This window comes from Glycine soja, chromosome 20 (genome assembly GCF_004193775.1).
Source record: "Glycine soja cultivar W05 chromosome 20, ASM419377v2, whole genome shotgun sequence".
Lineage (NCBI taxonomy): Eukaryota > Viridiplantae > Streptophyta > Magnoliopsida > Fabales > Fabaceae > Glycine > Glycine soja.
In genome coordinates, this window is record NC_041021.1 from 37,655,995 (window position 1) to 37,676,799 (window position 20,805).

General features: G+C 35.4%; 4 protein-coding genes across 7 annotated transcripts; 2 read left to right on the forward strand and 2 right to left on the reverse strand.

The window, feature by feature from the left end:
• Positions 1–774: 774 nt before the first annotated feature.
• LOC114401700 (thioredoxin X, chloroplastic-like) lies at positions 775–6,097 on the reverse strand. Of its 2 annotated transcripts, none has more exons than XM_028364277.1 (2): positions 5,630–6,094; positions 775–1,178 (listed from the first exon to the last, which is right to left on the reverse strand). In XM_028364277.1, exons 1-2 carry the CDS (start codon positions 5,966–5,968, stop codon positions 972–974), a joined length of 546 nt encoding a protein of 181 aa, XP_028220078.1. In that variant the 5' UTR covers positions 5,969–6,094; the 3' UTR covers positions 775–971. The 2 variants fall into 2 exon arrangements, with proteins under 2 accessions (XP_028220078.1, XP_028220079.1); XM_028364278.1 differs by lacking the exon at positions 775–1,178 and adding an exon at positions 5,032–5,082 and having other exon boundaries at positions 5,630–6,097.
• Positions 6,098–7,140: 1,043 nt separating this feature from the next.
• Positions 7,141–9,999, forward strand: LOC114403481 (putative pentatricopeptide repeat-containing protein At5g08310, mitochondrial). Its single transcript, XM_028366485.1, has one exon. It carries the CDS (start codon positions 7,194–7,196, stop codon positions 9,657–9,659), a length of 2,466 nt encoding a protein of 821 aa, XP_028222286.1. The 5' UTR covers positions 7,141–7,193; the 3' UTR covers positions 9,660–9,999.
• A 251-nt stretch (positions 10,000–10,250) lies between these two features.
• Positions 10,251–11,258, forward strand: LOC114402085 (the record flags this gene model as incomplete). The annotated part of the gene is made up of 2 exons (XM_028364622.1): positions 10,251–10,413; positions 10,752–11,258. Coding segments are annotated over 2 exons (480 nt in total), but the record flags the coding sequence as incomplete, so codon positions are not given.
• Positions 11,259–12,567: 1,309 nt separating this feature from the next.
• On the reverse strand, positions 12,568–19,642 carry LOC114403062 (E3 ubiquitin ligase BIG BROTHER-related-like). 3 transcript variants are annotated; one of them, XM_028365782.1, is made up of 7 exons: positions 19,247–19,642; positions 18,175–18,526; positions 18,036–18,076; positions 15,823–15,864; positions 15,606–15,727; positions 15,416–15,524; positions 12,568–12,839 (listed from the first exon to the last, which is right to left on the reverse strand). In XM_028365782.1, the coding sequence occupies exons 1-7, from the start codon at positions 19,535–19,537 to the stop codon at positions 12,789–12,791; spliced, it is 1,008 nt and encodes a 335-aa protein (XP_028221583.1). In that variant the 5' UTR covers positions 19,538–19,642; the 3' UTR covers positions 12,568–12,788. The 3 variants fall into 3 exon arrangements, with proteins under 3 accessions (XP_028221583.1, XP_028221582.1, XP_028221580.1); XM_028365781.1 differs by having other exon boundaries at positions 18,036–18,094; XM_028365779.1 differs by having other exon boundaries at positions 18,036–18,103.
• Between the last annotated feature and the right edge of the window lie 1,163 nt (positions 19,643–20,805).

A 20,805-nucleotide genomic window follows, 5' to 3' on the forward strand; every position in this document is an offset into this window, starting at 1 on the left:
ATCTAAAAAATGCATCATGAATTAAAGGAAACAACTTTTTATGTTTCCATTTCATTATAATTAAATGTTCAATAATATTTTTAAAAAAACAATATATATATATATATATATATATATATATATATATATATATATATATATATATATATATAAACAGAGGCAACTAAAACCTTGAAAAAAAGAAATTCAGGCAGATTCGGCCCATAATTAAGATTAATCCATCAAACACCTGAGAATTATGATTAAGATTAAATTAATCCCAAATTTAAACAACGCATCAGCTACTTGATTCACTTCTTGGTACATGAGTCCAGTTGATTTGGTCCCTATACTGATGAATATCATGAATGGACTTCGCCAAATTATAGCAAGGATGAATATTGCAACAACCATTAGTCAGCAAATTAATAGCATTGCTAGAATCAAAATCAAAATACACAACAATCCTGTCTTAGAAGATGCCATCATTTGTCTTGCTCAGTTAATTTTCCCTTGGCTACCATGCCCTCTTGGTCTTGGGGGAAGTGGGAACCAAAGCTTGGATAGAATTAGTCACCGTAGTTGGAATAAAGTCTCTGACTGAATTCAACACCTTTATGTCCCAAGAAATACTACCAACCTCCTCAATTAAGCAATCAACAAGGCCACCACAGTTTGGAACCCAATTATCCTGCCAAATACTTATCTTTTTTCAATTTTTATTTTATTTTTCTTCATATTTGACTCGATCAAATTTTATTTTTGGATTTAAAATGAATGAGTTCCAACCCCGTGTAGAAACCCTTAAGCACAACCTTCCTTCACCACATTATGCTGTATTTACAGCTTCAGAAATTATATAGATTATACAACTGTATAAGCCTGTTAAACTGTTTCATACAATACAAGGATATGGAAACAAACAGATATGCTCCTATATCTCAAGTCTCCCAGAACAGGTCAGAACTTTGAAACATATATGAATATGATGACTATGAAACTGATATCGATTCCAATAGAGCATCCACGTACTCTTTAAGTTTCACTTTTGTAATTGCACCTTCCCTTCTGCTTTCTGGAACTTCTTGCCCGTTCTTGAAGAGTATTAATGTTGGTAGTCCATAAACTTTATACTCTTCAATTAGCCGTGGGTTGGCATCATGATCAATCTTTACAACCGTTAATCTGTCTTCATATTCCTGCAATTTGTTAATATATATATATATATATATATATATATATATATATATATATATATATATATATATATAATTCAGCAGAGTCAAATTAATATCCTAAAGAACACTTGACAATAGTTTCTAGGAAAATCATACTAATTGTTTTACATTCAGTGAAAATTTTGCTCCTAGAATTATGAATCAGAATGATCCAACCAAAACAAATTGTGTCAAACTTTGTATAACATTAAAAAATTGCAAATTTCAGTTTCAAGTATGTGCCTTTATGCATGGTGGATCTCTCCACTAAATATTAACTTTTATGGGAAACGTAAGTTGCATTTTGTCATTTAATTGCCCTTACATGTCCTGTATTGGTATGAATGAGAATGCATTAACATAAAAAAAAAATAGGGTCTTGCAGTCTTGCTAACAAGTGCCCTTAAGACACTAGTTAAGGAATCAATAAATAGAAAGCTTTTATTAAAGATTGTGTTGAAGTTGCATTGGAAACCACAGGAGATTAGCTCCCTACTGATACAATTGGCTCCAACTTCCTGAGTTTTTCACAAAATGGAGTAAATTATAGAGAGGATGATGTTTGCTCAAAGTCATTCTTCTAATGTTACTGTGACTGCATTCAGCAGCAATTACCAAAAACTTTATTAAATTCATAAAAACAAGACTTCTACTTTACATTTTTATTGCCATACCTCTTCCACCAATGACCATTAGTAGCGTTACATTGAGATTCATTCTACAATCATCAAACAGTTATCATTTGGTACAAGCTCAAGGCCCAGGATCACTAAAGTTTAGAAAAGAAGAGTGAAGCAGAGTGCAGGTGTAAGGCCAGAAAATGGGGTGTGGTGCACCTGAATGGAATTAAACAAAAAAAGAAAATTGTAACTAGCTGCCAAGCTGGCAGAAAGTTAGAGAGAGAAGTGTGTATGGTTCGAGAGAATATAGGTTGGGAGGAGGGGTATACAAGGGGAGGCAGAGAATTAGTGGTAGAGTCTAGGCCTCTAAAAAGCCTAGAACTATTTCCTATTTTTTCTTCTCCATTTCACCATTCTATACGTTGTTACTGTCAAGTTTTGGATCACCTCGATGCAAAACCTAGACATCAACCATCACAAACCTCTCTTTTTCTTTTCTATTGCAATTTGTTGGGTTATTTTTTTTATAAGAAGTATTAGCAACACACTTTCTAACATATTCTTTCTAATACACTTTTTCCCATAAGTTAAAATTTATTAAAAACTACAAAAATAACAAGTGGATTCATTGGATATAGAGTGAGAACCAAATAATTTTGTGATTTCCAATAATTTTTAATAAACAGTAAAGTGTGGTAGAGAGTACATTCCTAACATTTTTTTTTTCCTATTGCAATTTATTTATGGATTATTATGTAATTCTTTTTCAACTTTCCATTTTCTTATATAGAAAAATATATAGACTAGAAACCACATCTCTTACCTCTAACACTCAAGTTCTTCCTAACAAGGAACAGCCTATACATTAAAGAAGCGGGCTAGAGTAGTGGAATTTGTGTTTGATGTTTATTAATTGAATAAAGTATTTTCATTTCCCTCCTTGCATCAGATTTCCTGGTACCTATCATTACTTAATAATATGGTCAACTAGTTCAGTACCACAAAACTTTTTTCCAAAAGACTAGTTCACCTGCATACAAGGATTTCTTTTTTTTCGATAAAAATGTATTTCTTCTTGGTTAAATTTCTAATTTATCCTTTCCTCTTTAACCAGTAAAAGCATTTGAAAGATCACAGAATTTTTTGCCCTAGATCAATCTATGATAAACCAAAGACCAAAGAATCAAGGGCATTGGTCCTTAAATTAAACAAATAGAAAACTTGCTGTACTGCCCAGGAACCAGGATCACCTCGGTCACTGTCCGGGATAATGTTCCTCTGACTTCAAGCCCCAATGCTTCTCCAAAGCTAGGGGCTGAGTGGGCGATGTATTGTTCGAAATCACATCAGTTAAAAGATGAGGTAAACGAAATGCGCTGGATTCATCAGCCTATACAAGTAGTACCTCTTAGGATATAAACAAGTTGACCTTAGGAGCTCCCATAATGACCCACCCATTAATGCCCTACTAAGATCCTAATTTTTCTTGATCGCATGCATCATCCTCCCTGACCAACTACCAAACTCTGATTTGAGGACTCTGGTAAACACTTTCCAAGATGGAAAAGCTTGATTTCTTGTAATAATCTGGAACCGGTTAAGGGCACCCTTTTCCAGCTATTGTCAATCATGCTCATCAGGATTCTCATAATAATCGAAAATTTGCTCCGCCTTGAATGTCCATTGTAAAACCTGAGTACCGTCAAACTTTGGAAAGCCAAGCTTAACATTCCTTACCTAAATGGATTGTTTAAATGAGCTCTTCAGTAGGGGGTTTGGTTCACCATGACCTTTACCTGTGACCAACGAAGTTTGTTTAGTCAACAATTTCAAAGTGTTTTCAATTCTTCCAATCTTGTATCAAATTTTAAATATGGAAGTGTACCCCTGATCTCTTTGTTTTTTAAGGCATCCACCATTCATTTCAAGTCTTTCAGATCAGTCGCTGATTCCTTGAGTCTTGTTTTGTCAGCCATGAGTTAACGAGGGCACCAATGTAACAGTCAACTCATTGCAAAATATAGGCAGTAACACTCGATTAAAGTAATCTCCATTTTCTTAGTATTAAAGCAGGATTACTAGAGAAGGTGACAATCCTCTAGTTCACTATGTTCAAATCAAATATGTGGTATTAAGAAAGGCAAAAGGAAATTTGGTGGTGAACTCAAGAATTCAGAAACACCCTTTTCTGCCTACCCTTTTTTATATCCCCCATTCTCACGAGAAATTAGTCTAAGATCACTACATGTCTATGATCCCAACTAATTTTCATGTCATACATTTCGATTCAGTTATGTCAGGTGGAGATTGTCTGAGACCACGGTAGTCCTAAACCATACGATAATTTCTCTACTCTCATCCTTGCTCTGTACAAAATCACGCATCAAGTTGTTAGGTACCTTCCTATGCACACTTCTCCTCATGCCCCCTACTTCCACCTGTACATTTGCTACCTCTGCTTTGCTGACATGGCTTGTCCTGTGACTTAATTGTTTTGCTATGCAATTTTTATTTTTCCTCCATCCGTATCATATTCTCCACTCTCTAGTCTTAGAGAGCATTGCATGAAAACTTACAAATTAAAGTATCCCCCTAAAATATTAAACTAGCTAGCATCAAGTTGACAGAATAGTGAGAAAATCAGATCTAATTATTCATTCCAGCAACAAGGAAAACATCTACCCTCAAGAAGACCTACTCTCGAGTCCTAAACGATGTAAATTAGTTAAGTTAGTTGCAAAGTTGTTTTTTACTTTTTTGTATAGACCACATACTCCACCGGAGGAAATCTGTTTGAGGACCATAGGACCACTAACGTAACAAAGTTCTCTCTAAGTATTTAACACAACCGGATATCCAAATCAGAACACAAGTCTTCTAGTTTAGTTGGATCAACCCCACATCAATCCAGGTGGTAGTTAGTTGCAAAGTTTGTGGAACAATGAGGGGCGGCCTAAAACAAATTTAAGAATGAAACCTTTTATTTATTCATAAAATAGTTTATTAAAATTATTATTATTTTATTTAAAATTAGTTTTTTGGACTTAATAATGAGACTATTACGGTATGTATAAGATTTTAGATTATTAAATTAACACTTCTTAATAGAAAATACAACTATAATTTGATAAAGGAACATGTAAGTATGTAATAATTATCAACAAAAGAAAATTTGAGTAAATAAGAGTACACTAAGTTTTATTTTTGGCTTTTACCTGGTATTGACACACTTAAAAGGAAGAAATGTCAACTTTTGCATTTATCCTCTAAATAAAGACACATGCACATAAGAGATGAGAATAAACAAATAAGTATCGAGGAGCTATTGATTAATATGTCAAAGTAAAACAATAATCAAGTAAACTGAAGAAGCATGTGAGAAGAGAGAGAAGTATGAGAAATAGCAAGAAAAGAAGACCGAATTAGAATTGAATAGGAAGAGAAGAGAATAGAAATAAAAGAAATTTTTTTTGGTTTCTTTATTATTAACTATTAAATCTCTTTTTTTCTAAACAAAGTTACGATATTAGTGAAGATTTATTGCTCATTAATTGTTATGTACGATACTAATAAAAAGATTAACAATTATTTATAATATTTTAATTAAAATTTATTTTTAAATATAATTTTACAATAAATTTTTTTTGAGGTATATTAATATTAAAAAAAAAATTGGGGTCTTTTTTTTTTTTAACCTAAAGCCCTTACGTGGGCCTTAAGCCAGCCCTTGGAACAATACATAAGTTGGGTAACTAACGGAGTAACAGAACAATAACACAGTAGAAAACAAGTTAAAAAATGCAAATTAGAAACCTTAGCGAGGGATTCCATAGAGGGGGAGATGAGACGGCAAGGACCGCACCAAGTAGCGACGAACTCAACAAGAACCGGACGGTTAGCCTTCAGAACCGTGTCTTTGAATTGGGTCTCGTTGATCTCCGTCACAGCCGCACCGCATGTCACCACTGTAAGTTTTGGAACCGCAGAGGAATAATTCCGGAAAATGGGTCTTGTTCTGTGAGAGGAGAGCCTCTGCCTGGCCGTGGCCGACCAGGAGTGAGTGAGAGAAACGGAGGACGAGGTTGATGCAGATGCGGGCACTGTACAGACCGGAACCGGAGGGAGCGGGAGTGACAGTGTCATGGCATCCATGTTTTCTGAATGAAACGATAAAAGGAAAGGAAGAGTTATGATAGATTCATGACTATGAGAGGACCAGTGTTAGGCTTTGCATTGCCCAAATATATTTTTCGCTTATTTGTGGCCACACATATACACCTCGGAATAACCAATATTTTCAAGCCAATTAGCCATTAGGTAGTTATAGACAAGGATGAGGGAATATCCACGTTCGCTCATGTCTGGGACCAAAATTTGTTACTGTTTTCAATTGGAATAATTTTCTTCTAATTTTATGATTAAAAAAAATACTGGATAACGATGAAAATAGGTTGGTTTAAGTTAGATTTTGTTAGTTCTAAATATTAAAAGAATATGACTTGAACTTGATCCGTTTATTTATCAAAGGTCTTTTTAAGGATCTAATTTGATTTTCATGAAACTTTAGTATGATCTACAAATTTATTTAAAGATTTATTTTGTAATAATTTAACATCAAAATAAATGTAATAGGTGTAAGGTTAATACAATATAATAATAAGAAGTATTTATTTATGTTTTCCAAATAAATTGACTTTGGTTTAATAGATTTTTTGAATGATCTAATAGCTGATATTTTTAATTAAACAAATTTAATTAAAGTCTTATTTGATTTATTTTTTGCAAAAGTTTGATTCGACCTAGGCTTAATATATGTTAGAATATAGATTCATGTCATGAGATTTGCAAAATTTTAACTTGACTTAGACTTAATATAAACCATCCATCCATTTATATTAAATGTGTCAAGTATATGATTAATTTTTTTTATAAATTAAAATTTTCATATATATGCCAAATAAAAATTGGTAAAGGATCAAATATAAGTAGTGATCAAAGACTATATAATATTTTTTTCTCAATTAAGGGTACACATTTTTTATTTAGGAATCTTATGTTTAAATTAATGCTAAAAGATGTGAATGTGATGTAGAGAAATAGAGTAAAAGGAGAAGGTTGTTTTATTATTTTGGTCTGTAAAAACAAAAGTGAAAGGTAACGAAAGATGTAGAAGAAGAAGTAAAGGTAATGAGAGAAGAATAGATAATAATATGCTATTTAAAATAAGGATGGTATAAAAATTAAAAATTGGTTAATTAAAAATGGTTGGAAAGTTAATTAAACCATATTTGATTCATGAGTGAAATGTGGAAGACTATAAATAAGTGCGGTAACCTAAACAGTTGTAGTTGTTGTCGTCGTCGTCCAAGTGTGACTGATGGCACTGAGGACACCACAGAAACTCAAACTCCGTCCTCTTCCTCTTTTCTCTGTCTTCAGCAAACTCCCTCTTTCCACAACGCCCCATAACAATAATAATAATCACTCCGATGCTTCGGTTGCCGACATCCTCGTCTCGGTCTTCACCGAACAACCCAACGCCGACACCCCGGAACTGAACTGCTTCGCCCCCATTCTCACCCCTCCCCTTGTCGAGTCCGTCCTCACGCGCCTCCGCACGTGGAAACTCGCCCACTCCTTCTTCCACTGGGCATCCAACCAAGGCTTCCGCCACACCTGCTACACCTACAACTCCATCGCCTCCATCCTCTCACGCTCCCACCAGACCTCTCCTCTCAAAACCCTCCTCAAACAAATCTCAGACTCCGCCCCTTGTTCCTTCACCCCCGGCGCATTGGGCTTCCTCATTCGCTGTTTGGGCCACGCGGGCCTCGCGCGAGAGGCCCACCACCTGTTCGATGAAATGCGACTGAAGGGTCTCTGCGTTCCCAATGATTACTGCTACAACTGCTTGTTGGAGGCTTTGTCCAAGTCCGGCGAGGTTGATTTGATAGAGGCCAGGTTGGAGGAGATGAAGGGGTTTGGTTGGGAGTTTGATAAGTTCACGCTCACCCCTTTGTTGCAGGCTTATTGCAATGCTCGCAGGTTTGATGAGGCTCTGAGGGTTTATAATGTGATGAGGGAAAAGGGTTGGGTTGATGGACATGTTTGCTCTATGTTGGCGTTGTCGTTTTCCAAGTGGGGTGATGTGGATAAGGCCTTTGAGTTGGTGGAGAGGATGGAGGGACATGGGATGAGGCTAAATGAGAAGACTTTTTGTGTTTTGATTCATGGGTTTGTCAAGGAGGGTCGGGTTGATAGGGCCCTTCAGTTGTTTGATATAATGTGTCGGGTTGGTTTTACTCCTCCTGTTTCCTTGTTTGATGTTCTCATTGGCGGATTGTGCAGGAATGGTGACAGTCATAGAGCTCTGAGTTTGCTTTCGGAGATGAAGGAGTTTGGGGTTACGCCGGATGTTGGAATCTTTACTAAGTTGATATCGGCTTTTCCGGACAGAGGTGTGATTGCCAAGTTGTTGGAAGAGGTTCCGGGAGGGGAAGAGGAGCGAACTCTTGTTTTGATTTACAATGCTGTCTTGACTTGTTATGTTAATGATGGGTTGATGGATGAAGCCTGTCGCTTTCTTCGGATGATGATTCAGAGCAAAGCCAGTGGTGATGTCCAGATGGATGGTTTCTTCAACAAGGTCAAGAAATTGGTTTTTCCAAATGGTGCTTCATTTAGCATTGTGATTAATGGCTTGCTAAAAAATGATCAGTTGGACCTTGCCCTGAGTCTCTTCAATGATATGAAACAATTTGTTGATAGACCAAGCGTTTTGATTTACAACAATCTGATTAATAGTCTATGTGATTCTAATAGATTGGAGGAAAGCCGTGAGCTCTTGAGAGAAATGAAAGAATCAGGAGTTGAACCAACTCATTTCACTTACAACTCGATATACGGATGCCTGTGTAAAAGAAAGGATGTTTTAGGGGCAATTGATATGTTGAAGGGGATGCGTGCTTGCGGGCATGAACCATGGATAAAAAATTCCACTCTTCTTGTGAAAGAACTATGCGATCATGGAATGGCCATAGAAGCATGTAATTTTCTCGACAGCATGGTTCAACAAGGTTTCCTTCCTGATATAGTTTCCTATTCTGCAGCAATAGGGGGCTTGATCCAGATTCAAGAACTGAATCGAGCTTTGCAATTGTTCAGTGATTTGTATTCTCGAGGCCATTGTCCTGATGTGGTTGCTTCTAACATATTGATGAGAGGGCTCTGCAAGGCCTACAGAGTCAGAGAAGCTGAAAAATTGCTGGACGAGATTGTTGTGAAGGGTTTCTTTCCCTCAGTTGTGACTTACAATCTGCTTATAGATAGTTGGTGCAAGAATGGTTCTGTTGATAAGGCTATGGCACTTCTTTCCAGAATGTCTGGAGAAGACAGGGAGCCCAATGTTATTACTTACTCGACTTTGGTGGATGGGTTCTGCAGAGCAGAAAGGCCTGATGATGCACTCTTGGTTTGGAATGAGATGGAAAGAAAAGGTTGTTTTCCAAATCAGATTGCTTTTATGGCACTTATTTATGGTCTTTGCAAATGCTGTAGGCCTACTACAGCACTCCATTATTTGCGTGAGATGGAACAGAAAGATATGAAACCGGACTCGTTCATTTATATTGCATTGATAAGTTCTTTTCTATCTGATATGGATTTGGCCTCCGCATTTGAGATTTTTAAGGAGATGGTTTATTCAGGATATTTCCCAGAATCCCATGATAAAAATTACTCCATTGTAATGGATGCAATTGACAAATTTTCCAAGGATCACAGAACATCCTCTGGTATACAAGTTTTGATGGAAGAGGGAAAACTTCCTACACATTGTCCGTGAACAGTTGGAAGTGATAGGTTAATCAAATGATGTGCGAAGGCTAAATGAGGTAGGGAGTTCAGTTCCTCTCTAGTAGGAGAAAGAAAGACTCAAAATGTTTTGTGAACCCCATCGTGTAACTTTCAGTATTGGTGAGGATTTTTTTGCATATCAAATTGATGGAATTGGCAAAGAAACAAATGAACAGAAAGAACATGTTACCGATAGTTTGCCTACAAAGAGAACTTGAGCTCTGGAATTTTTCAAGATACATGCTACTTGTCAAGTTGGTTATTCTTTATGTGGATCTAGAGAGAATACAAGAGGAAAAGAAATGAAGACAAGAAAAAATAAGGTTAAATTGCACTTTTGGTCTCCCACTTTAGCTCTAATTTCGCATTCGCACTTTAATTCACAAATTTGGTCTTCCTGTTCTATAAAATCCTGCAATGTTGGTTCCGGACGCCCCTCAATTGGACGTTGACAGTTAAACAATGACATTGACTGTCACGTGTCAACTTCTGAGAAGCACCTTGAATTGCGTTCATCTGTGGTGAAAAAAATTTACCCTGGAAAAAACCCTACAACCTTTACTAATTTACAAATCCCTAACCCCAGAAGCCTCTGAATCCCTTTCTCATCGTCTTCGGCACAGTACCTCCACCATCATCCGCTGATTCATTCGCTGCCACTATTGTTTCAGGTTGCATAACGTGGTGGTGTCCATGTGTTACCTTTGTCCGAGTTGCAGAAATTGTTGACAGGGGATCCACATGTAAGAATTAAAATAGTTTTCTAGCCTAGAAAAAATTCAACATTAATTGTTAGTTATTCAGTATATATGTTGCATGTGGTGCTAGTTGGGCTTTGTATACGCTGATTTGTTGTGTCATTGGTTGTGGGTGGCTATACTCATGCTTCTACCGCTCCAAGATGAGGCTGATTTGTTGTGTCATTGGTTTTGGGTGACTATACTCATGCTTCTACCGCTCCAAGATGAGACGGCAGTATGATTTAACGGTAATTGGTTGTGGGTGGCTATACTCATGTTTTCGTTGATCCATTCATTCGTTGATTATGTTCCGTTTTCTTATTCGTGTCGGTGAGTTTCAGGTGCGGTGAAGAGCAAGGGGTTCAAGGAAGGTTTAGACGATGACGGCCACGCGCCGCTGTCTCCAACGGAGGTAAAACACTCGGTGGAGCCTCTAAACACGAGGTGCAGAGGCGAAGAGGACGATGGATTGATCCATCACGATAGTGATTCGGAGTCTCCGACCAATTGCCCCGCGGGCGTGTTGTGCGGCACCAATTCGGGGACGAATTTCACTGACAGCAGTAGCGGCGGTAGTAGCAGCAGCAGTTCCAGCAGCGACAGGTGCTGTTCCGGGAATGTCACCGAGGTGGAGGAAGAAGAGGAAGATGATGATTAAAATTCATTTTAGGGTTTTTTTTTCTCGATAGAAAAGGCCCAAAAAATTGGTTTTGGGGTTTTTTCAGGGTAAATTTTTTTTTATCACAGATGTATTAGAAAACGCTATTCAAGTGCTTCTCATACATTCACACGTGAAAGTAGAAATTGGAGCTAAAGTGGAAATAAAAGAAAAAAAAAACAATTTTCAATTATTTTGTTTGAACGGAGAAAAAAAAGAAATAAAATATATATATTTTTTGTAATGACATTCAAATCCAAATAATATATGATAATATAAATGTATATAAATGTAACGTGTCATTTTATCAATTTTTATCATCTCACTTTGTTTAGGGCTGGTAATTCATTCATTTTTTATCATCGGTCTTGTTTTTGTCAATTTTTATTTTTCAGGGCTGGTAATTCATTCATTTTTTATCATCGGTCTTGTTTTTGTCAATTTTTATTGTTACTGTCAAGGACAGGTGCATATTTAACATTGAAGGGCATCCATGATAGTGAGAGCAAATTGTCCCCACTAACTTTTTAGTTTTTATTTATTTAACTTTTTTTAATTTTTATTTATGTAATAGATTTGTATAATTCTTATTTATCTTTATATAAAACTTAAAATATAGTAATATAAGTCTATTCATAATATGAATATTATCCCCATAAATTTATGTTTAATCTCATTATTTTTATTTTCTCAATTAAACATTTATATTATTATTTATTTTCATTTTTTAACGTGTATTTTACATATGTAATTAATAAAAAAATCTCGCATTCATTTTAAACTACCTCTTTCCACACATAATATTTAAATTTTTTTAATTGTATATCATTTTCAATCTACCTTCATTTATCTTCATCTTTCAATATTCCTTTTCAAAAAAAATTATCAATAGCTAAAAATAATCTTAAATCATAATTTAAATTCTTTCATTGTAAATTCAAAATATAAATTATATATTTACTTAAATTAAAAATACATATTTATTATTAATTTTTTATTATTTGAAATAAATATTTATTATGTATTGCCATCACAACTCAATTTCTGAATCCTTCGCTGGTTTGGTGGTTGTTCTTTCTTTCAACTTGTCATTCCAAACTGTTGAAAATGCATTGAAATGTTTTTTCCTCCATCAATAATTATACGATAAAACTCATCTAAATTATACACCCAAAATCAATTTTAATTATAAATTTTCAACATTATATATCAAAACCACCCCCAAAATGCATTTGACCCGTTCTTTTTCTCCCTTTCTATTAATTTATTTGTTTTAAAATTTGAGTCCATTTGACGTTCCAATAATCATTTCCGCCCCTCCCCACCTTCTTTAACTTCAATGCAAAAGGCATGTTGACTTATAAATATTGCTTTGTGTATGCTAAAATTCTACGGTTCAAAATCCCCTCACGTTAGCATGCTCAGAAGTTAGACGATAATTTAGAAAGAAAATAAAAAAGCCACAATAATCATCACAACAGTTATCCCCTCGGACCCTGTTAAAGAACTGGCCACTTAAATGCCATTCATTTTCCATTAAAATAAAGACAATCTAGAGAGCAGGTTCCAAAAGTTACATGTTACACTTAAAATGAAGGAGCTGGAAACAATAGCACAGACTATCTCCCTAATGTGGAAATGCTATTAGAACAAGGGATATTAGCCCCCAACTTAGCATAAATTTTCTTCAATTTGAAGTGAAAACATCTATTAAATCCTCCTACAAGTTGCTCCCAGAAGCAGATACCTCAGTACTACAAACTGGGCAAACCTGCAGACAAAAAAGCCAAGGGTTACACCACAGCTTCTCCACTGCAATTACTCAAGAAACCAATCTAATTTGATCAAAATGATGAGGTAATTTATGAGTTGTTGATACATTACTATTAGATTTTGTAAATGAAACTTGAACAATCATCATTATAAAAGGATGTGTCCAGAACAATGACGTGGAACAATCATCATTCATGCTTCAACTTTACCAACTTAAGTGGTCTCACAACTGATTTGTCTTTTTCTGTAGGCAGCATTATAGGGTAAACTGGACCTGTGACTCATATTTCAAGCCTAAAGCAACTTTTCAAGAGGGGGCATCTTGGTAATAAAAAAAAAGGCGAAATTGCCCTTTTGGTCCCTCACTTTAACTCCAATTTCGCATTTGGTCCCTCGGTAATTTAATTCACAAATTTGGTCCTTCTGTTTTATAAAATCCTGCAATGTTGATCCCGGACTGCCACGTGTCAACGTCTGATAGGCATCTTGAAACTGCTTGCGTTATTTTACCCATCTGTGGTAAAAAAATTTACGCTGAAAAAACCCTAAAACCAATTTATTTACAAATCCCTAACCCTAAATAGGTTTTCAGCTTCATCCCTAACCAAGTTAATCTTTTTTTTTTTTATCTTCTCTTCCCTCATTAAAAGCTGCATAACGTTTACTGATCCCATCTTCTTCCCCGAACCTGCAATCCACATCTAACAATACCCATTTCAGCAAAAACACCAAAGCCAACACCTTTTCTGTTTTGGCCCACACCCCACATGGCTTAGCTAACCCATTTCAATTGGGGTTGGTTTGTTGGTTGGCACCGTCGTAACCTTAACCAAAGCCAACACTTTTTTCACTTCCTCTCTCTGGTTTTTTTTTTTTTTTTGAATCCCTGTACTGATTTTGCGTTGTGGAGATGGCGGCAGAAAAGGGTGTAGAGATGGTGGCATTGGAGTGTTTGGGAAAAGGGTTCAATTTGGCCAGCAATTTTTGGTTGAAGTTCGCAAAGGGAATTTGTGAAGAGAGGTTGGTGGTGCTTGATGAACAGAACAAGAGGGATATTTTGATTCCTGGAACTGGAGGAGTTACCATTAAAGGGGTTTCTGAGAATATTCGTTGTGATAAAGGGGATTACGACGTCGTTTCCCTCTGTTGCCACATTGACGACCACCACCCTGTCCAAGCCAAAATCGGGGTGTGTCCCATTTGTGGGAAGAAGGTGGGATTGGATCTCGTTGGACATATTACTATGCAACATGGGAACTTCTTGAGGGTGCAGCGTAAAAGGAGGGTCAAGAAAGTAGGCTCTGGTTCAACAATGTCTATATTGAGAAAAGAGTTACGAGAAGGAGCCTTGCAGTCCCTTCTTGGAGGTTCTTCATACTTAGCTTCCTCCAATTCTGAGCCTGATCCTCTGTTATCATCTTTCATGTTTAACCCAGCTGTAACTGATGATTCTGCGAGTGCAAAACCTCCTTCTGTTGAAGATACTCTAGTAAAAGAAAGCCTATTTAGGGTTAGGGATTTGTAAATAAATTGGTTTTAGGGTTTTTTCAGTGTAAAAAAAATTTACCACAGATGGGTAAAAAAACACAAGCAGTTTCAAGGTGCCTCTTAGACGTTGACACGTGACAGTCAACGTCACTGCTTAACGGTCAACGTTCAATTGAGGAATCCGGGATCAACATTGCAGGAATTTATAAAACAGGAGGACCAAATTTGTGAATTAAATTACCAGGGGACCAAATTCGAAATTGAAGCTAAAATGGGGGACCAAAAGTGCAATTTTGCCTAAAAAAAATTACTTAACCCAACAAATTGAGCTGCAATCACTCTATTATTAATAATAAGGTATCATCGATTTCTATCGCTTTTCAATCACTCTAAATGCCCATTTTTGGACCTGAGATCCTTCAAAATTTATTATATTATTGTAATTGTAAACCATTTTTCTTCAATTTCTCAATTCACATCCTTCTCAAAGTTTAACTTGTGATCAAATATTTCTTTAAGGCTAAAGCTTCCTCCTAAACCGTAATGATTTAAGTCAAAGTGTAGTTTAGTCTATCCTTTAATTGCCAAGTGCAGAAACACTATACAATGGATGATATCAATATCTACTAGTGGCAGTGAAATGTTTCAAGACTCCACACCAGTTTCTTGTAAAAAATACTCAAAAAGGAAGTATCAAATAAACAGCTATAAAAGTTTACAAGATAGAGAGGCGTGAAACATGGGAATAGAATCAAGAGGGGAGTTAATTTAAAGCTGTTGAAAATATTGAATAGAAAAAACAAGATTAAATAAATGAACAGATCCAAGTTCAATTCAAGATTAAAGCACCTCGCAAGCAGAACAAGACTAACAATCACAAAAGAATATCTATATACCCTATAACCGTCTTAGCATTAGGACACAAAAGCATTATCCAACCAGATGCATACAGGAGCATGTATTAAGGACCTAATGGAACTGTAAACTAGAACTACCACCTGGAAATTGGAAACTATTAGCTACATGAAAATATGTGCATTGGCCACATCTATGCTACCAAATGTAAACGATTAGGCAGAACCATACCTTGTTTATTTTCAACCAATTGTTAATGCACTCAGGATGGTACAGATGTTTGCAGGAAAGAACTGTCAAGGACTCATCATCCTCATAGTCCACCCGGCAAATGACACACCTGACACAGGACCACAACAATCAGGCACTATGGTATATCATGAACACATTTAAGGTAAGAAGTAACAGAATCTGCACATACGAATCATTGCTTCCATGTTGATCACTCCCAGTCTTGTAGTTGACTGAAGGCAAACAGGCAATAGTATCAGTTGAAAGACCTCTGCTCTCAGTTCCAACTGCTTCACCCAATGCCAGTAATTCCTGAAATAATTGGCATTTACTCTTATACATGAGACACAAGGAGACAGGGAGGATGAACAGCATGGCAGAAACTTAGGTATATAGATCAAAGTTACCTCATATGAAAGTTCATCTGGATCAACATCCTCCCAAGCATCCTGCAAAATCAGATGAACAACAAGAAGCATTTACAAAATTAAAACAACATTACACAAGTTGCACAATCAAAATCTACAATCCAAAAAATAATAACAAATCAATCTAGCCTAACTGATTCTGTGTGTTAATAAACAAGATGAAGAAGCTAAATCAGAATAAGCAATTTTGACTTAAAATGAAAGAAATTGAGCCAATTGTTGGTCCAATGATATAATTATATTTTCTAATAATTTCTCTTTATTCTCAAAGAAATTGCAGATTAATCTTTTATCTCCAGGGCTTTGACCCATATCATACATGTGATTTTTTGTTAACAAAGTTATTGCCATTAAAAACATGTTAATGCTATTAACACAGAACTTTAACAGGTTGTCAACATAGCAGCCACTATCTGAAAATAGCAGCGCATTTTAGATTGAGTCTTGGCCATCACAACATCAGTGGACTGTAATAGCAACCACTATCCTGTATAGAGAGACAAATTCCTTCACAAATTATAAAGGGGGTTTTCAATTTTGGGGATTTCTTCACTGTAGTGATTGCTCCACAAACTGCTATGCCGCAAAGATAAACCACTGGATAGATAAATGGCTCCCACCATAAGCCTATCATCCAATAGCTTTGGTTTCATCCCTATTTGTTTCTGGTGCAAAAAAGATTTTCCCTAAAGAGCAAACCTCTAATTTCAAAGAAAAACAGAAAAAGATAACATAAAATTGTTTTTAACTAAATTTCAATATTGGGAGTTCAAATAACATAACAAAGGGCTGCCCAATGCATGAGGCTCCTGAAGAGGTCTAAGGAGGGTAGATATTTGCAGCCTAACCCCACACCCAAGGCAACAGCCTTGCCATTGTGCCAAGAGTAAGGCTTCTAAGTGGCAGCTTGCAAGACTCATTCTTTTTTACCACCCTTTGTTCTGCTAAAGATGTAGAGCTTTTTAGGGCATAGTTGTCAATATTGTTGTCGCAGCAAGGAGCAGCCAACCCCTAAAATGGGATAGCAGGATGACTGCTATTCTAATTTATTTTTTTACCTATTCTGAATTTTATATTTTTATGTGTGTGTATATATATCTATGTATATTTATATACATATAATTTGTATTATATAACAATATATGTATTGTAAATAATACTTATATTCTTTTTTACTTAATATATAGGATTTATAATTTTTATTATTATTTAGCTTGTTATATTATGTTTTATTTAGTTTTTATTACTATTATTAGTCAGTTGATTATATTTTTTATTACCATAATTATTAATTATTAATTTTTCATTTCATATATTATGCTTTATTAAGTTTATTATATCATATGTTATGCTTTAAATATTTTTTATATTTTTTAATAGTAATATAATTTTTATTATTATAATTATTTAGTTTACTATTAATGGTTCACAGATTTCTTTACTGCCTAACCGTTCACAGATAACAAGTTAAAAATCCATAAAGAAACGTTGGACTTGAGACCCAAGAGATTAGAAAAGAGAAAAACAAACCCTAAAAGGCTAAAACCCAAAGACCCGACCCATCTAACCAGGTTCTCAGTTGGCTCTAGCCGCCACTGTGAAAGTGAAACATGACGTTTTGAACTTCAAAATCCAAATCGCACTAAGGTCGGCAGTGGCACAATGTGGTTCATGTTCTGCTGCTTTCAAGCATCTGTACAAACTTCAAAATCCAAGTCGCAGTTGCGAAACCACAACACAGACCGCGATAGGGCCACCCCGCACCAGCGTGATAGCGGACGCGACGGCCACTCCTTCGATCCGACCCGCAACAGAGGTCATCGCCACAGAAAGGTGCCGCTCCGCTCCGGCGCGATAGCTTCCGTTATTGACTACATAGTTTTAGGGTAGACCTTTTTTTCCAAGTCTGCCCTAAAAATGATGCAGTAGCTGGATAGACCAAAAAAATCTCCAAAATACCCAAAAGAAAAGGTCTATGCTAAGTTGCATTATTTCTCAAATAGGGTCAAACTATGTCCATAACTAAAGCAAATATCCACCCACAGGTATTATTTTCCAAGGAACCATAAGATATACCCCAAATTATAAATTACTGAGGTTTCACACCTTTTAAATGGTTGGTAAAATGTTCATGGGTATGTGTGAGTGCACATATACAGGTAGTCAGATACACATAAAATAGAGACATTTACCTGAGAATTAGCACCATGCTCCTCTATGTCCTCTTCTTCCCCTGAAATTGAAAATGAAACTAGTGGTTCTAACTGGACAATTATAAAAAAGAACAAAATAAAAATCCATCAAGTTACAGTCATAGCCAAGAAAACTTACGATCATTTATCCCAGCAAAAGCCAATAGTCTAGCTGCCATTTCCCTCTCTTCGGCTTCTTGTAATGCTCTTGCATATGCTTCATCACTTGAAAATACATCTGGGTCAAATTCAATAGTGGGATTATCATGTTCTCCAGCACTAGCATGAGCATGGACATCAAATGCATCTTCATCCTCATCCTCCTCATCATCATCATCTTCATCATCATCATCATCTTCATCCTCATCCACATCAGTGCCATCATGTAGATCATCAAAATCATCTCCGTCATCATGCAAATAGCTTCCGCCTTCCCAACTTCCATAATCACTTCCTTCATTATTCATTCTCAGCATCATATATGCCCTTTCCTGTTCATTAATAAATGACACAATATAAATAAGAGGAATATGAAAATAAAAAACAAAAATCAACATATGTATTTATACTTAGTATAAGTATATAATTGTAAATACAAACATGGGGAGGCAAGGAGCTCAATGAAAACAAAATAGTAAATCTCATTATACAACAACATTCATTCGTTGCATTCAATGCTCTCTCTCTCTCTCTCGTCCATAGATATCTAGGTGTTATCAACATCAAGGCCAAGGGTATAAAATCTTGGTCAGCAGCAAAACTGATCCAATACATGATGGCACTGATGTATAAAATCAACCGGAAAATTGGTTCCTGGTGTGAAGTTCGGCTTTGTTTCAAGAGGAAACAGTTTGGGAGAGAATCATAAGTTTTACACTACACAGCTTCATGGCATGCACACACAGCTGTTTGTGAAAGACCAACAACGTGGGTCAGGGATATCAACGCCTGGTATCTGCATGTCCTTGGGCAGCTATCATTACATGCAAAATATAGGGTTTAAGCAGTTTGAAATCACTGTCCAAATTGGGCAGCTATCATTACAGAAAACAATTTCGATTACTCGAAATTCACAAATCAAATCACTGTCCAAATTGGATTGGTAAACCTTATACTAGTTCACTTAATTTCGGTTTCCTTACGGGAAAACGTGCATAAAATTTATTCTTTTTTGAAAGAAAAAAAAAAGGAATGAGAAGAGGAGACGGAACCTGTTCCTGAAGGGTTCGAGCGAGAGCGAGGTCAGCATCGACCTGGCTGAGATTAGTGAAAGGGGTTCTGGAAGGTTGACGAGATCCAGTTTGTTCTCCTTCACCATCATCGGCTTCTCGATCTTCCTCTTCTTCTGCCTCCACTTGTTCTGCCATGTGCTCCTCGCCATTCAAATTGGAATGCTCCTCTTCTAGGTTATGGTTGTTCGATTTCACTCCTCCAGAACCTGCTTTCGCGGTGGCGGTGGCGGTGGTGTTATTGTTAACGGCGGCGGCAGTGTCGTTCTCCATGCGAATGAGGAACGGTGACAGAAAGAGAATTGAATTGAAGATGAAATTTTAAATAAGAAGAAAAAGAGATAGATTAGAGCATCGAATCAATTGTAGAGAATATGTAAATGTGATTATATTATATATATATATATATATATATATATATAATTTAACTATTAATATTATTATTATATCTTGCTGTAAAATAAATAAATAAAGAAATAGGGAAGGGTAGACGGACGAATATGGAGCCTCTCTGGGCTCCACAAGTTTCGACGCTCCGATTCAATGCAACCGTTCATCACTGTTGGTCCCACATGAGATCAACGGCTCCAGTTGCGGATTCCGAATTACTTAAAACTTGGGGAAAATACATTTTTTTTATAATAGTTTGAGGATAATATTCTTAAGATGCGATTATTTTAGAAATCCTAATTTTTTTTTCCTAAACTAAAGATATAAGTGAAAGATTATTAGAGGGGAAATAATCCTTAAGGGTGTTTTGGTAGCGGGGGAGAAATTACAAGCAAAAAAATTAAAAATAGTGTGGGTTTTAATCTATTTTAATTTAAATATTTTTTTTTTTTTTTACACAATCAAACATTATCCTAAAAGTTTTTAGTTTTTTTTTTCCATTTAGCACATTAATTTTTCTGTTAGTCTCGTTCAATTATGACTATGGCTATATTTAATAAGTGATTTTAGTTTATTTTTAGTTTATTTTCGCTAACTAAAGTTTTTTTAAATTATTTTGTGAATAATTTTTTTGATAAATTTCAACATTTTTTAAAATATTATTTAAAATAATATTTTTTAAATATTAATTTCTAATTTTTTATATATTTTTTTATAAAATATTTTAATTAGTTTCTAATTTTTTTATTAGTTGAATAATTTATTTGATTATTTAGTAAAAAAATAGTAATATTCAAAATCAATCTTAGACGCCACGTTAGCATTTTTAAAAATGTTAATTCCTAATTTTTAACTTTTTATGTTTTTTTCTTAGATATTTATTAATTTTTTTTTAATCTTTTCTATATAAGTTAAGATTTTATATGTATATAAGCCGAAGGAGTATTCCTTGCATATTTTCACTAATTGTAAGTAAACATTTGATAATCCAAAAAGAAAGGTAAAAACTATTTTGATTCTTGATATTTTAGATCATTGTGAGATTGTGATGTATATATTGTAAATTAAGACTTAAGAGTGTAAGCGGATTGCGTTCAATGTATGGAAACCATGAATCCTAAGAAGGAATAAAAAAAAAAATTGGTAGAGTG